This window comes from Aegilops tauschii, chromosome 6 (genome assembly GCF_002575655.3).
Source record: "Aegilops tauschii subsp. strangulata cultivar AL8/78 chromosome 6, Aet v6.0, whole genome shotgun sequence".
Taxonomy (NCBI): Eukaryota; Viridiplantae; Streptophyta; class Magnoliopsida; order Poales; family Poaceae; genus Aegilops; species Aegilops tauschii.
In genome coordinates this window covers 225070303-225087832 of record NC_053040.3, presented here as the reverse complement: position 1 = coordinate 225087832, position 17530 = coordinate 225070303, and the positions used below count along the sequence as shown (strand labels likewise).

General features: G+C 44.7%; 1 protein-coding gene across 1 annotated transcript; it reads left to right on the top strand.

Annotated features, from left to right (window-relative positions):
* Positions 1–14369: 14369 nt before the first annotated feature.
* LOC109745467 (protein FAR-RED IMPAIRED RESPONSE 1-like) lies at positions 14370–16212 on the top strand. Its single transcript, XM_045230378.2, has one exon. It carries the CDS (start codon positions 14370–14372, stop codon positions 16041–16043), a length of 1674 nt encoding a protein of 557 aa, XP_045086313.2. The 3' UTR covers positions 16044–16212.
* The last annotated feature ends 1318 nt before the right edge of the window (positions 16213–17530 follow it).

The following is a 17530-nucleotide window of genomic DNA, read 5'->3' as shown; positions in this document are numbered from 1 at the left end:
TGGTGGGATGGATACACCTCCCAAAATGTTTTTATCTCTAAGTTTTTCACTTTGAGCTCTGGCACCTCTACAAATCCCTACTTTCCTCTGCGAAGGGCCTTTCTTTTACTTTATGCAATTTTTCTTTTGAAATTTGAGTCTCCATCTTCTATCATAAAAAGCACCAACTAGGAGGCAATATGATCATGCTCAAGTATTGGGTGTAGTTAATATTCGAGTGTGTTTCATGAATGGATCAATGTTTGAGCATGATGGGCTAGGGATAACTTATTTTAGCATTGATATTTTGAAAGACATGGTTGCTTGTTGATATGCTTGAGTATCTAAATTATTATGTCAAAACTAGACTATTGCTTTGAATCACATAAAAGTCCAAATGTCCATGCTATAAAGAAAAGAATATGTTATGACTTGATGAACAGCACTCCACATCAAAAATTCTATTTTTCATCACTTACCTACTCGAGGACGAGTAGGAGTTAAGCTTGGGGATGTTGATACGTCTCCAACGTATCTATAATTTTTTATTGTTCCATGTTGTTTCATTATCAATCTTGGATGTTTATAATCATTTTATATCATTTTTTGGTACTAACCTATTGACATAGTGCCAAGTGCCGGTTGCTGTTTTTCCATGTTTTTTACATCGCAGGAAATCAATATCAAACGAAGTCCAAATGCCACGAAACTCCACGATGATTTTTTATGGGCCAGAACGAAGGCAATGGGCCCCGTTGCACCTGGGGGTGCCCCGAGGGGGGCACAACCCACCATGGCGCGCCAGGAGGCCCAGGCGCGCCCTGGTGGGTTGTGCCCACCTCGGGTGCCCCCCGGACCGCCTCTTTGCTCTATAAATACCCAAATATTCCAGAAACCCTAGAGGGGGCGTCGAAATATTCATCCAGCCGCCGCAAATTCCAGAACCACCAGATCCAATCTAGACACCATCACGGAGGGGTTCACCACTTCCATTGGTGCCTCTCTGATGATGCGTGAGTAGTTCTTTGTAGGCCTTCGGGTCCGTAGTTAGTAGCTAGATGGCTTTCTCTCTCTCTCTCTCTCTCTCTCTCTCTCTCTCTCTCGCTGAATTCTCAATACAATGGTATCTTGGAGATCCATATGATGTAACTCTTTTGCGATGTGTTTGTTGGGATCTGATGAACTTTGAGTTTATGATCAGTCATATCTTTTTTTATCCATGAAAGTTATTTGAGTTTCTTTGATCTCTTATATGCATGATCTCTTATAGCCCCGTATTTCTTCTCCGATATTTGGGTTTTGTTTGGCCAACTTGATCTATTTATCTTGCAATGGGAAGAGGTGCCCGGTAGTGGGTTCGATCTTACGGTGCTCGATCCCAGTGACAGAAGGGGAAATGACACGTATGCATCGTTGCTACTAAGGATAAAAAGACGAGATCTATATCTACCTCCATATAGATAAACGGATCTTGTCTACATCATGTCATCGTTCTTATTGCATTACTCCGTTTTTCCATGAACTTAATACACTAGATGCATGCTGGACAGCGGTCGATGTGTGGAGTAATACTAGTAGATGCAGGCAGGAGTCGGTCTACTAATCTTGGACGTGATGCCTATGTAATGATCATTTCCTGGATATCGTCATAATTATTTAAAGTTCTATCAATTGCCCAACAGTAATTTGTTTACCCACCATTTGCTATTTTTCTCGAGAGAAGCCACTAGTGAAACCTACGGCCCCCGGGTCTTTCTTCTCACATATTTGCCTTGCGATCTACTTTTCCTTTGCAATTTTATTCAGATCTATTAACCCAAAAATACAAAAATACTTTGCTGCATTTTATTTTATTTGCGATCTATTACTTCAATCTATTACAACTATCTCCCGTTAACTTGCCAATTTTTGGCGCCGTTACCCGAAAGGGATTGAAAACCCCTTTAACACGTCGGGTTGCGAGGTGTTGTTATTTGTGTGCAGGTGCTGTTTACGTTGTGTTGCTTGGTTCTCCTACTGGTTCGATACCTTGGTTTCATAACTGAGGGAAATACTCTACCGTCGCTGTGCTGCATCATCCCTCCCTCTCCAGGGAAATACCGACGTAGTTCCAGCTACCATCAGCGAACCTGTTTAAAGGTGCCCGGCGCCGGTTCGAGCTATGGAAGACGTCTGCCTGCCGTGAAGGTGCACGAGAAGCCTGGGCCATGGTGAAGACACGCTTCTCGAAACTGGATCGGAATCATATGACCCGAGTAGGACCACAGGGACCAGATGGGAAGGAAATCCCTTTAAATTTAGTTTATGATCAAGTAATGATTGCTGCGAAATATTCGCAGGAAGACTGCAGATTAGACAGCCTTATAGACGGCATAGAGAGGGAATAGGTTTTTAACTTAATGTATCAATGTACATTTATGTTCAACCGATGGTTTGATCCGAACATGTGAAATGATTTTGTCATCGCAGGCTTTCGGCTTTAACCTCCAGACCAATAATGGTGGGGTGTTTCCGGATACGTAGGACAAAAAGAAGTATCCTTCTGGAAACCAGGCAACCCAGTCATTGTGCTCGAACAGACAAAAAAATCGAGTTCATGATGTATGTTATATTACGTATGTAAGAAACATCTTCTAAGGAAAATAGTTCTGTTAAAGGTTCCTTTCCTTGGGTCGGCATATTATGATTACACGTGCCGGGGCATATGGTTCGTAGTACGAAAAAACCGTCTTGAAGTGCTTAAAGATGATTGCAATACAGCAACAATCTGTCGTTGTAGTGCCGACCAATTATTCCCTTAAGAACGCTAGCTTTCGGCTTCACCCGTCTGAGGTACATGTCCGGATGACCCGGTTGTAACAATCGCAGAGGTGCTCCCTTTATGCCCTAGCCGAACAATCGGGAACATAGGGCATAAGCATAGGAGCGAGGCAACCCAGCTTGGCAAAAAACTTAAAGTCATAGAGGTGCATATAATGGCAAGAAAGGATGTATATCTGAAAATGACACATGTATTGTAAGCTCTAGGCTTTGATATAATAATAAGCTTCTACTAACAGAAGCCCCCGGTCATGGCGGGGTGTATACATTTAAGGATGTGTACCCCTCAACTGTTCAGCCTATCCGAACACACCATGGGAAACGTATAAAAAATAAAAAAGGAAAATTTTGAAAAGGAGACAAATGAACGAATAAGAAGCATGGTCGTACTTATGCGGAATCTTCGGAACCGGACAGCATTCCAAGGGTTCGGCTCTAAGCGATTATTCGATGCATTGCGAAGGCGGTAGGCTCCTCCCGTTAGAACTTCATCTATAATGAAGGGACCTTCCCATTTTGGTTTGAGTTTTTCCTTTTTCTTCTCTGGGAGGCGTAAAACGAGCTCACCGACGTTGTAAGCTTTTTCCCACACTTCTCTGCTTTGGTATCTTCGAGCTTGTTGTTGATAGAATGCGAAACGGGCTTTTGCGACATCACGCTCCTCCTCCAGGCCATCTAAGTCATCCTACCGATCGAGCTCGGCCTCTCTCTCTTCATACATGCGCACTCGAGGTGAATCATAAATAATGTCACAGGGCAAGACAGCCTCTGCGCCGTACACCATGAAGAATGGTGTGTATCCGGTCATGCGGTTGGGCATGGTCCGCAACCCCCAGAGTACGATTTCGAGTTCCTCAACCCAGTGTTTATCTGACTCCTTTAGGGATCGCACTAGTCTGGGTTTGATGCCACTCATTACCAGGCCATTGGCCCGCTCAACTTGACCATTTGTTTGAGGGTGATATACGGAGGCGTAATCAAGCTTGATGCCCAGGTTAGCACACCAATTTTTTTACCTCATCGGCTGTGAAGTTAGAGTTGTTGTCAGTAATAATGTTGTGCCGGACACCGTAACGGTGTACGACACCAGATATAAAGTCTATCCCGGTCCGGCTTCAGCTGTTTTCACTGGTTTGGCCTCTATCCACTTAGTGAATTTATCCACCATGACCAGTAAATATTTCTTCTTATGGCTTCCCCCTTTAAGGGGTCTGACCATGTCTAGCCCCCAGACCGCAAAAGGCCAGGTAATGGGGATAGTTCTTAGGGCAGTAGGAGGCATATGGCTTTGATTAGCGAAGAGTTGGCATCCTACACAGCGCTGTACAAGGGCCTGTGCATCTGCTCGGGCCGTGGGCCAGAAGAAGCTTGTACGGAAGGCTTTGCTTACAAGGGCCCGAGCTGCGGCGTGATGGCCGCCGAGGCCAGCATGTATTTCGGCCAAGAGCTGCTGCCCCTCCTCTTCGGAGATACATCTTTGAAGAACTCCAGTAGTGCTTTTCTTGTAGAGTTCTCCTTCGTGAACTTTGTAGGCCTTGGAGCGTCGAACTATGCGTCGGGCCTCGTTCTGATCATTAGGGAACTCATGCCTATTAAGGTAGGCGAAGAAGGGTTTGGTCCATGGAGCAATAACCGCCATGATTACATGAGCGGAAGGCATCCGGGGGTGTGATCGGTATCGGACTAGTATTTCCGCTCTCGTCTTGCCATACCGCAGATGGCTTGAAAAGACTTTCCAAAAAGGTGTTAGGCGGGACGGGGTCGCGTTTAGCGCCCATTCGAGCAAGGATGTCTGCTGCTTGATTACTATCTCGGGCCACATGATGAAACTCGAGCCCCTCAAATCGAGTTGATATTCTAAGTACGGCGTTGCGGTAGGCCGCCATCTTTGGATCTTTTGCGTCGAATTCTACATTTATTTGAGATATAGCGAGGTTCGAATCCCCATGCACCTCAAGGCATTGTATGCCCATAGAAACGGCCATCCGGAGTCCATGCAGGAGCGCTTCATCTTCGACCGCATTATTGGAATCCGTATACCTGATTTGTAGTACATAACGGACTGCGTAGGGGATGTTAGGATGACACCAGCCCTCGATCCGGCTAACATTTTGGAGCCGTCGAAGTACATCACCCAGTTGGAGTATGTGTTGCACTCTGTAGGGAGTTCGGCTTCTGTCCATTCGGCGACAAAGTCAGCCAACACCTGAGATTTAATAGCTCGGCGTGGCTTGCATGTAATTTAAAATGGTAAGAGCTCGATAGCCCATTTGGCAATGCGGCCGGTGGCATCTCGATTGTTTATGATGTCATTCAGTGGCACTTCAGAGGCCACCGTGATCGAGCACTCTTGAAAGTAGTGCCACAGTTTTCGAGATACCATGAAGACCGCATACGCTATCTTTTGATAATGCGGGTATCGGGATTTGTAGGGTTTAAGGACCGCCGATACGTAGTATACTGGTTTTTGGAGTGGGAATTTGTGTCCCTCTTCCTCTCGTTCGACAACGAGCACAGCGCTCACTACTTGGTGAGTTGCTGATATGTACAGTAGCACAGATTCGCCGACGTTTGGTGCGGCAAGGATTGGGTTGTTTGCTAACAAAGTTTTTATTTCTTCCAACCCAGCCGTCGCCGCATCCGTCCACTCGAAGTGATCGGTACGTCGGAGCAGGCGATAAAGTGGTAGTGCCTTTTCTCCCAATCTGGAGATAAAGCGGCTCAAGGCTGCCACGCACCCAGCTAGTTTTTGGACCTGCTTTAGGTCTGTTGGTATTGCCAATTGCGACAAGGCTCGGATTTTGGCTAGATTTGCTTCGATTCCTCTATTGGAAACAATGAACCCGAGCAGCTTTCCGGCCGGGACGCCGAAAACGCATTTTTCCGGATTGAGCCGTATGTCATATGTTCGGAGTTTGTCGAATGTGAGGCGCAAGTCGTCCACCAATGATTCGACATGTTTAGTTTTAATAACTACATCATCTACATATGCCTCCACCGTCTTTCCAATTTGTTTTTCCAGGCATGTTTGAATCATGCGTTGGTAGGTGGTGCCGGCGTTTTTGAGTCCGAAAGGCATAATGTTGAAGCATAAAGGCCCGTACGGAGTGATGAATGCCGTTGCCGGCTTGATCGGAGTCCCTCATCTTAATTTGATGGTATCCGGAGTATGCATCGAGGAAGCACAGTGAATCGTGTCCTGCAATTGCATCAATGATTTGGTCAATGCGGGGCAGTGGGAAGGGGTCCTTAGGGCAGGCCTTGTTTAGGTCTTTGAAATCGTCACAAAGGTGCCAGGATTTATCCTTCTTTGGCACCATGACCAGGCTTGCCAGCCAGTCCGGGTGTTTGATCTCTCTGATGAACCCGGCTTCAAGTAGTTTGGCTGACTCCTCCCCCATGGCTTGTCGCTTGGGTTCGGAAAATCGCCGCAACGTTTGCTTGATTGGTTTAAAGCCTTTTATTATATTGAGGCTGTGTTCGGCCAGTCTGTATAGGATTCCTGGCATATCCGAAGGATGCCAAGCAAAGATTTTCCAATTTTCACGCAAAAACGCTCTTAAAGCGGCGTCGATAGTTGGATCCAGCTGTGCTTCAATGGCTGCAGTTTTGTTAGGATCCGTTGGATGTACTTGAAATTTGACTATTTCATCTGCTGGTTTAAAGGAAGTGGATTTGGGCATCTTGTCGAGGATTACATCGTCCTTGTCCACTGTAGAGCGCAGAATGGTCAGTTCCTCAGCCGCAAGGGCCTCGGATAGCGCCTCGAGGGCTAGGGATGCAGTTTTGTTTTCGGCGCGGAGTGCTATATCCGGATCACTGGTGATAGTGATAACTCCGTTGGGCCCTGGCATCTTGAGCTTCATGTACCCGTAATGGGGTATGGCTTGAAAGCGTATGAATGCTTTTCGCCCTAACAGGGCATGATATCCGCTGTGGAAAGGTGCCACGTGGAAGAGCGACTCTTCGGACCTATAGTACTCCGGCATGCCGAATACGACGTCGAGTTTGATCCTCCCCGAGCTTATTGCTTCTCGACTGGGGATGATGCCTCGGAAAGTGGTGCCGCTTTGCTCAATGCGACTTTTGTCCATCTGCATTTTTTGGAGCGTATCTTTGTAGATGAGGTTTAATCCGCTGCCACCGTCCATGAGTACTTTGGTGAGCCGAAAGCCATCTACTATTGGGTTTAAGACCAAAGCAGCAGGTGTCGAACCGATCTGGCCCTTGGCTCGTCATCGGTGGTGAAGGTTATCGCCATGTCATTCCAAGGATTTACTGCGGCTACCTGGTTGACTTCGGCAAGGTCGCGCAATGCCCTTTTGCACCGGTTGTTGGAACAAAAGGTCTCGAAGACTGTAAAAACATTGAGACCGGCATCTTCCGAAGAGTGCCTCTCCGAGGGAATGCTGGTGAGGATGGCCTCACCGCTCTTAGCCACCTGCCAGAGTACCCAACATGCCCGAAGGTTATGTGTTGGTTCGATATTTGGCGTTGTGTGTATCTGACATGGTTTATCGAGCAGGTCATCAAGGGCGGTTCTGTGTCCCGTAAAGGGCTTCACTTTTTTGTCCATGGGATGATGATCAGGTGCCCCATAAGGGTGCATCCTTTTTGTCCGTCCGGTGGGCTGCTTGAAGGCAGGAGGTTCCCACCGAGCTATTTGTGCCTTCCAAGTGCTTTCCATTGCACTGTACTTTTGTACGATGTGTGCCAGATCTGCAAAGTGCAGTATGCGGTGGCGGTTGAGGGCATTAAGGATTCCCTCGTCTATACAATTGCGGCAAAATATTGAAACCGCATCATCGTCATGACAGTCCTTGATCTTGTTTTTGACAAGGGGAACCTGGCCCAAAAGTGGTGGACTGTTTCCTCAGGTTGCTGCCGCACGTGCATTAGGTCGCATACGTATAGAGGACCTGAATTGTTTGGGAATATTGCTTGTGGTGGGTGGGCGGTCTAAAATCCGGATCCTGACCCATTATTGTATCCGGAGTTTGAAGAATTTGCGAAGTCACCGACCCAGGGTCCGAAGCGTCCTGGTGGTCTTCGGGCTCAACGCCCGATTCTATGTTCGGAGGACATGAGGTCTCTTCCCGAAGATGGGTATCTGGCTCGTAGGAATCGGAAATACAAACATAGCTTGTTTTTAACTTAGGGCGAGAAGTATCATCGGCTTGTTCCTCCACAACCGCTACCAGACGGGTGATCGGCGAGGACCTGATTTCCCTCTGGTCGGGTTTAAGCCCAATCTGATCGTAGTCTGTTGCTACTCCCAGGGCGCCGATGCGATCAAGTAGCTCGTTTAAGGACGAGACATCTGCTGGATCCATCTTTTCGGGGTGTTCAAGGCCGACGCGAAGACGATGTTTAGCGATCTCGAGCGTTGCCCTTGGCTTAAAGGCCGCACGGGCGCCCATGGTGAAACCGCCGAGCTGTCCCGGAGTTAGGGTCTTTCCAGAGGTAATGTTGTCGTTAATGACAAGGCGAGCCATCGATCCCACCGTCGACGGCACAGTGGAACTCTCAATGAAAGCACCAATGTCAGTGTCAAAACCGACCGATCTCGGGTAGGGGGTCCCGAACTATGCTTCTGGGGATCGAAGGTAACAGGAGACAAGGGGGACACGATGTTTTACCCAGGTTCGGGCCCTCTTAATGGAGGTAAAACCCTACGTCCTGCTTGATTGTATTTGATAAGTATAGGGGTTACAAGAGTTGATCTACCTCGAGATCGTAATAGCTAAACCCTAGATGTCTAGCCTATATGATTTGTGTTAGCCTCTACGGACTAAACCCTCTGGTTTATATAGACACCAGAGGGGCCTAGGGTTGTACAGAGTCGGTTTACAGAGGAAGGAAACTACACATCCGGGCATTAAGCTTGCCATCCGCGCAAAGGAGAGTCCCACCTGGACACGGGGGAAGGTCTTCTATCTTGTATCTTCATGGCCCATCAGTCTGGCCCATGCTACACAGCTCGGACACCCGAGGACCCCATAATCCAGGACTCCCTCAGGGACTGACTGTGTGGGATGTACTTACGACCGGAAACGATTTTGCCTATATAATTGTATTTTTTAGCACTACTGTACGTATAACCGTATTTGATCGCTCGCCGGTTGCACACGACCTCATTTTGTCGAGCGTGTGTGCCAGGAGGGCATATCCCCGACGGTTTCTGGGTCGTGTGGGAAGGACACGCCCCTATCGCCCACAGTCACTTGGCGATGGTTCCAAATGTCGTCGCGGAAAGGGGTTAAAAACCGTCTGTATAGCACCTCGTTGTACCAGTGCGTGATAAAGATGGACACTACCGAAGACTTGACGTGCACTTCAAGGACTGCTCCACCTGTCGGTATGTTTGTTCCTAGTTGGCAACCGACCATGTGTAACCCTAGATACCCCTGATGCCTATATAAGCCGGAGAGTTTAGTCCATAGGATAGAATCACAATTACTAGCCTTAGGATTTAGAACACAACATACGATCTCGAGGTAGATCATCTTATACTCGATACTCCATCATCAATATAATCAAAGCAGGATGTAGGGTTTTACCTCTTTGAGAGAGTCCGAACCTGGGTAAATATCATGCCCCTTGTCTCCTGTTCACTATCGTTCCTAGATCCACAGCTCGGGACCCCCTACCCGAGATCCATCGGTTTTAGTACCGACGCCAGGAGTACGTGCTCCTGCGCGCAAAAATGTTTTTTGAAATGTCAGAAGAAATCCCAACGAAAATTCTATGTGTTCATAGTCACATCCAAATGCTACCTACAAATTTTTAGACAAAAAGGTTAAGCATTTTGGCCTGTGAAAAAAAATCGAACACCAAATGTTACTCCTATATGTCACCTCAATTTTTTTTCACCGATGAAACATTGTTTGCTCCGTTTCGCATGAATATTGTCAAGGATGCTTGCGACACTAAAGCAAACATCTAAAAAATAGAATTTTTTGAAAACATTAACTATTTTTTCGATTACTTTTCACGCAGGAGCAAATGCTTCCTGGAGCCAACACACCTCCCCCTTTTCTAAGGTTGCTTATTGATTCATAAGAACATATGTACAAATTGATGTACGCTTTTCTCTTTTTTCTATCAGAGCTACTTTGTGCAGCCTGGATGGGACGGCCTGTCTGGTCTGGATGCTTGGATCACGTATATATGTATTCTCTCTCTAGCCAAATTTGGAGGGTGCTAGTGGAAGGGCGAGATGTACTGAAATAGGGTGTGATCAAATCCCTCTAGTTTACATGGTATCAGAGCCAAGAGGTCTTGAGTTCATGACCCGGCTGGCGCAATTATATTGCGGCCCACTTTTGATCCATGTTTAGGCCCGAGGGAGCCACACGTGAGGGGGAGTGTTGACGTATAATGTGCTGCCTAGTCTCTTCCATCAGATCGGTCTTTTGATTGCATTGGCTAGAGCATGCTCTTCTACATGGTAATGGGCAGGACACAAAAATATGGGAGGAGAATTGGATTCCAAGAGATGAAATGATGAGGCCATATGGGTGCATATCCACTAACCCGCCTCACTCGGTTTCAGAGTTGATAGATGTCACGACCACAACCTGGAATGTACAGCGGCTTCAGGAGGTGTTTCTGTCCATCGATGTTACAGCCATTCTCAACATACCTCTCTGTACCAAGAACGTTCCTGACTTCTGGTCATGGAACTTTGGAAACAACGGAATCTTCTTCATTAGATCTGCCTGCAGAATGCTCATACAAACAGCGAAGGGAGGCTTGGTTAGAAAATACAGCAGGCTCGTTATTAGTTGGTCGAGAAGCGGGATCATGGAAGCTTATGTGGAACATCAAAGTACTAGCAAAGGTATGCATGTTTCTCTGGCGATTGTCCAAGCATTCCCTGCCAACGAAGGACGTCAGATCTCACAGTAACATGGCAGATTCAAGTGCATGCGGGTTGTGTGGGATTGAACACTCTTGGCGACATTCCCTGCTGGAATGCTCGATGTCTAGGTGCATTTGGGCGCTAGTGGATGGAGAACTTGTTATCATCTCAAAGCGGCCACTGAACCGAGCGCCAAAAACTGGTTGTTCTTGATGATAAACACACTTTCCCATGAAGCTTTTGTCAGTCTTTCGGTGACCCTGTGGGCTATTTGGGCAGAAAGGAGAAAGGCCGTTCGCAAAGGGATATTTCAAAGCCCTCATGCCACACATATTTTCATTGATCATCTCATCTCAGATCTGGAAATCATAAAGGATCGGAAGCCAGGACCAACCAGTAGAATAGGACAACCACCAGCAATGCGGAGGGTTCGACCCAAGGCTCCGCCAGATGGTTTGCCAAAAATCCATGTCGACGCGGGGTCGTCCAATGCAAACCGAAGGGGGTCAGCAGCTGCGGTAGCAAGGGACCGGCAAGTAAACTACTTGGGCAATTCTTCTCTAGTCACCCTAGGCCTACATGATCTGGCGGTACTGGAGGCTATTGCATGCTGTGAGGGGATAGTGTTGGTAGAAGAGGATCGTCACAGCTTTGTTATCGCATGTGACTCCAAATGGGTAGTTTGTGATATTACAAACAGCAGCATAGGTCGCTACGGGCCTATCTTCTCGAAGATTAAGTCTAGATTGGAAAAACTTTAATTGTATTTTCAGTTTTGAAGGACGAATGGCAGATGTAGAAGCTCATAGACTAGCTAGGTTTTCGCTTTCTTTAGATAAGGATCGTCACCTATGGTTGTTACAATCCCATGACCAAGCTTGTATCCCTCCAAGTGTGGACTTATGAATAAAAGTTTGGTTGCCCCTCAAGAAAAAATTCTCCAAGTACAACATAAACATTAGACTGGTGGTACGGCTATTTGCGTGTTGGCCTGATGACAATGGTGTTGTGTTCAAGTCATGACTTTGATAAATTACTTTTATTACATGGATGGACCAAAAAATTAGTAAGTATGCGAAGAGCCCAATAACAACACCAATCAATTTTTTAACAAAGTCATTATTAGTTTAAACAAGCGAGCATACCACCGAGAACGACGATAGAGTGGACGAGCACGCTTGCTCCGGCTAAGTGGACCAATGGAACACTCTACTGGTGGTGCATGCATTTAGTGCGGGCATAGAAATGTCATAGGGTGACAGGATGCGCAACATGAAACAGTAGCTTATGAAGATGTATCGCTGTGACGGAGCAACGGTGACCGCGCCGTGAGTAAGTTTCATTGGTATATATATACAGGACCCGGCCTCCCGTCAAAACAAAAAAAGAAATACAGGACCCGTCCCATGGTACATCACGGGGAAATATCTGGTACTCCCACCCCTATGATGCTTCCGGTGCTCCAAAACTCTGTAGCATATTTTTTAATGTTTGAAAAATTATAAAAAAATCCAACACATTAACACAACATCAAAGTATATTGTCAAAAAATATGAAATCAAAATTCGAAACATGACTTGAGAAACATAAATGACAAATTCAACACTAAATAGTACACAACATAAGTTGGGCTTTAAATTAGGGTCATTATCACATTGATGTCCATTTTGTCATTTTTTGTATCTCGAGCAATGTTTGGAATTTTGATTTGAATTTCGTTAATAACATACATTGATGTTGTGTCAATGTGCTGATTTTTTATCAGGATTTTTTGAACATTTTAAAATGTGCTACCGAGTTTGGAGCACCGGAAGCACCCTAAGGGTGGGAGTATCAGATATTTCCCCGGTACATCACGTGTGCGGGCTATGTTGCAGAAACTCGGGTATGTTATTTCCAGTAATTAGTAATTACTACATGTGGTGTCTTCTTGTTCTAAAAAAATACCCTGGGGTGTAAAATACATGCCTTATTTGTGTAAAATACTACGTGTGAAACTCAGATGTTGTCTGCAACAACTTCCACTAAAAAAGGAAGGCTGCCGCTGGAGATTTAGGACTTTTTTTTTGCCTCAACTTTAAAACCGGATAACTTGCACCCTCTAAATTGAAACAAGGTTCATCCTTTGACTTGGTTTGACCGTGTTGACTCAAATTCACATAATTATTTCAAATCCGTGAACGTGTTTGAAATTAACATATTTTTTCAAATCCGCTTACTTTTTCCAAGTTCATGTAATTTTTCAAAATTTGCGTACTTTTTTCAAATCTGCGATTTTTCTGAAATGCATGTACTTTTTTCAAATCCACGTAATTTTTTCTAGTTTGCATTTTTTCAAATTCACAACCTTTTTAAAGTTTCATGCACTTTTTTCAAATACTCGTAAATTTTTTCATGTTTGCCTAAATATTTCAAATTCGTGGAAATTTTTTAGTATTCGCGTACTTTGTTCGGAAAAAAGGTTCATGAATTTGAAAAAAAACGCAAACTTAGAAAAAGTAGGCGGATTCAAATGTAAGAGAAAATTTTTAAAGTGCATGAGTTTGAAAAAATTACGCGAACTTGAGAAAAGTACTCGATTTGAAAAAATTACGAGAATTTCAGAGAAGTTCATCAATTTGAAAAAAAATACGTGGAATTAAAAATGTACGCAAATTACGTGGCTTGACAATATTTTAAAGTTAATAAAGACGGATACTTGAGGTATAGGATTAGATGGCCGGCTTCATCATTTGTGTCCACGGACGAGTCCCCAGCTGAATACTAAGTCTGTTTTACCGCACGCTGTTGGAGATGCGCTTAGAGCATTTACAACTTGATACAACAAATCCAACCCTTCAAACGCTCGCGGACGCGTTCAGTCGCGTCCGTGGACATTGACCAGCCAGTCCTCAATAATTTTTTCCACAAAAGGATTCCTCAATTAAGAAACCTCAAATACATAGTATTACATGCAACGTAAAATCTAATATAAATGGAGCTTGTCCGACTCCGTCGTGCCCATGTCCAGCAGCCAGCTGCGCGCCTCGAAGTGTTGCTCATGTCGCCGGCAAGGTAGAGAAGGACATGGGAGACACATCAGTTCACGGGACTCGAGGCGCCGCCGTCTCCCATGTCCTACTCTTCCTCGTCAGAGTCGAGAGCCTTCATGGTGAAGGTGGACGTGAGATCGATGATGGATATGTCCTAGGTGGAGCCGGCGGCGGCCACCACGACGCGGTTGCGGTGCCTGAGGATGCGACTCTGCCTCGTCAATGTTCACCGCCGCGAGGGCCGCTGCCATCTCCCGTGCCCGCTGCCTCGCACATCGGACACACCGTGTCATATTTGCGTCACACGATACCCACGCGTTCGCCTCCGCCTCGGGGCGCCAACGAAGCGATTGCGCATCCGCCGCCGCGTTCGGACGCCAGACAGACTGCACCGCCTCCAGTGAGGCAGCGGCGACACACCTCGCGGCGGATCCATGCGCCATTTGGGCGGACGCAATGGATTCTCGACAGAAGGAGTCCGAGCGCTCCCGTTGGGTAGCCTCCTCCCGGGAGCAGCGGAGCGCTAGTCGAACGGTCATCTCCTCCTCGGGGCCACATTGTCTATATCAAGCGATGATGACGGCATTAAGGAAGGAAATGAAAACAATGTGGAACTTGAACATCACCATGGTGAAGCTCAGCCGCATGCGTTACTTGGAGAACCTGAACTGGGAATGACCTTTGATAATGAGAATGACGTGCGAGAGTACTACACCAAATATGCTAAAGTGAAAGGCTTTGGTGTGATGAGAAGAAGTTCAAATACTGATGCTAATGGACAACTGAAGTACCTTACACTTTCCTGCACTCGCAATGGTAAGACTCAGTCCAAATCAAGAAATATGTTGAAGCCAAATCCATCAGCCGGGTTAGGATGCAAAGCTAAAATTAATATTGCCCGTGGTCCTGATGGAAAGATTTATCTTTCAACTGTCATTTTGGATCATAACCATCCATTAAGTCCACAAAAATCTCGGTTATTCAGATGCAACAAAAGGTTAGATTTTCATGTCAAGCGAAAGCTTGAGTTGAATGACCGGGCTAGAATTCGAGTAAACAAGAATTTCAATTCTTTTGTTGTGGCAGCAGATGGTCATGACAACCTAACATTTGGTGAGAAAGATTCTCGCAATTATCTAGAGAAAATAAGAAGGTTGAAACTTGGCAGTGGTGATGCTGAAGCGGTTCGTGACTATTTTATCAAAATGCAATCTGACAACCCAAACTTTTTCAGTGTCATGGATGTTGATGATGAATCCCGACTTAGGAATGTATTTTGGGCTGATGCTAGAAGTAGAGCAGTGTATGACTCTTTTCATGATGTCATTACATTTGACACAACATATTTGATGAACAAATATGATATGCCTTTTGCTTGTTTTGTTGGAGTGAATCATCATGGTCAGTCAGTGCTGCTAGGATGTGCTTTATTATCAAATGAAGATACTGCAACATTTGTTTGGTTATTTCAAGCATGGCTCACATGTATGTCAAATCGTCCACCAAAAGTTGTTGTTACTGATCAAGCAAAAGCAATTCAAAATGCCGTGGAAATAGTTTTTTCGGATTCTCGATACAGATGGTGCTTGTGGCACATTATGAAAAAGATACCAGAGAAGTTAGGTGGATATGAGGAATATGATCACATCAAAGTTGATGTTGGCAAGGCAGTTTATGATTCATTAACTATTACAGAATTTGAAGTTGCTTGGCTAGATATGCTTGAGAAGTATGATATTGGTGATAATGAATGGCTTAAAGGGCTTTATGAGCATCGACACCGTTGGGTTCCAACATTTGTGAAAGATGCCTTTTGGGCAGGTATGTCTACTACACAACGTAGTGAAAGTATGAATGCCTTCTTTGATGGCTATGTTAATGCAAAAACTACATTGAAGCATTTTGTTAGCCAATACGAGAATGCTCTTCGTGATAAAGTTGAGAAGGAGAATATTGCTGATTTCAATTCTTTCAATTCAACCATACCTTCTATCACAAGATTTGACATTGAGAAGCAATTTCAATCAATCTATACAAATTCTAAGTTCAAAGAATTTCAAGAAGAGCTAACAGATATTATGTACTGTGAGCGGAAGTTGATACAAAAAGAAGGGGCAATAGAAACGCACGAGATAACCGAGGATGTGCTAATTGACGAAGAAAAAGGATGGAGAAAAGATATTGTGTACCATGTATATTTCAATGAGGAAGAGTTTGAAATTAAGTGTTCATGTCGCCACTTCGAGTTCAGAGGTATTCTCTGTAGGCATGTGTTATGCGTGCTCACTCAGAAGAAAATCAAGGAGGTTCCTCAGAAATACATCCTTGATCGGTGGAAAAAAATGTGAAAAGAAAACATAACTTTATCATATGCACATGTGGTGGCATGGAAGACAGTCCTGTTGCAAAACGCTTTGATAGTTTGTGCAATTCTTTCTACCCAACTGCAGAGATAGGCGCCATGTCAGATGATTCGTTCAATTCCTTGACTGAAGATCTCCGCACCTTGCAAATTAAGTACAGTAGCAACTCAAGTTCTGAAAATAATAATGATAAGGCCGGTACACAAGAAGATCAATTGCAGGAAGATGCACCTTGTAACGGGGCAGCAACAAGTAAAACTATACTAAGTCCAATAGCTGTTAGATGTGCTCGTCGTCTCCTTCGTTGAGAAAAGAATCTAAGGTTGATAAGCTTATTCGGCAAGCAAAGGAAAAGAAGAAGAAAGCTGAACTAAGGGAGCAAAAAAAGGTTGCACAGAAGGAGAAGAAGGAAGCTGCAGAAAAGGTATTGTTGCCTATATTACTTTTTCTGTTTTGAACAATAAGCACCCAAATTCGCGCCTGTTGAGCTCACTACATTTGTATTAATTTCAGGCTCGCTCCATGAATTTGAAAAAGAAAAGGTCCAGTAAAAGGAAAAAATCCTCGGAGGATGATATGCTAGAACAAAATGTTATGGAACATGCGGTATGTATTTCTTGTTCTCGGTTGCTTAATACTATTTGTTTCATGCACTTTTCCGAGTTAACACTCTTGCAATCTAAAACAGAGTTCACAAGCTTTTTATTTGGATGGCCAAGTTTGTAGTAGTACATCACAGGTATCTTTCTTTCTTATCTTTTTACCTTTAGCAATCACTTGAGCATCCATGTCATTCTATCACGTTCTTTGCGGCAGGAACCATTTGGCTTGGGCATTACCACTGGCAGCATAAATCCACCTCAAGGATCAACTGCAGTATCATTCGGAGGCTCATCGACAATGCTTATGCCTCCAATTTTAGGAGAATATACAAGTATGTTGTTTCAAGTTCAGCAAGGATCGACTATAGTGCCAAGTTCTGCAGAGTTACACTCTGATGGAATTGGAGGGCTCAACAATATGACGGATCAGAGTTAGCCATGATTTATGTATTTTGATGAAAGGCACCAGGGCACTTGGCAACTTTAATGTAATAGATGAAAGGCACCAGGTCATTAGAAAGTAAACAAATTTATGTTTTATCATTTTGTTTTTCCCTAAAGTAACAGAACTGCTACCAAATTATCCATGGATATATGTGCGTGTACATTGCCGCTGGCTAATTCCAATGACAGAGCTTTTTGTCTCACACATGACTGCCTGCTTTCATGAGCTTCAGGATTATGTAGTGTATGTAAGATGGCTTCCATGTCAATCTTGTCTAAATTGACAACAACAATGTACAACTATCCCCAGTGTGATACTCTTTATTTATTCTTATTAAGAATCTCAACAATCATAGCCAGAACAACAATACATAAGGATGTTTCCATCCTTCAAACTTTCCAGAACTGAACAACTTTATATATTGA

Excerpts from the sequence above, each read along its gene's own strand:
- LOC109745467 (XM_045230378.2), top strand. The coding sequence starts at position 14,370 with ATGACCTTTGATAATGAGAATGACGTGCGAGAGTACTACACCAAATAT.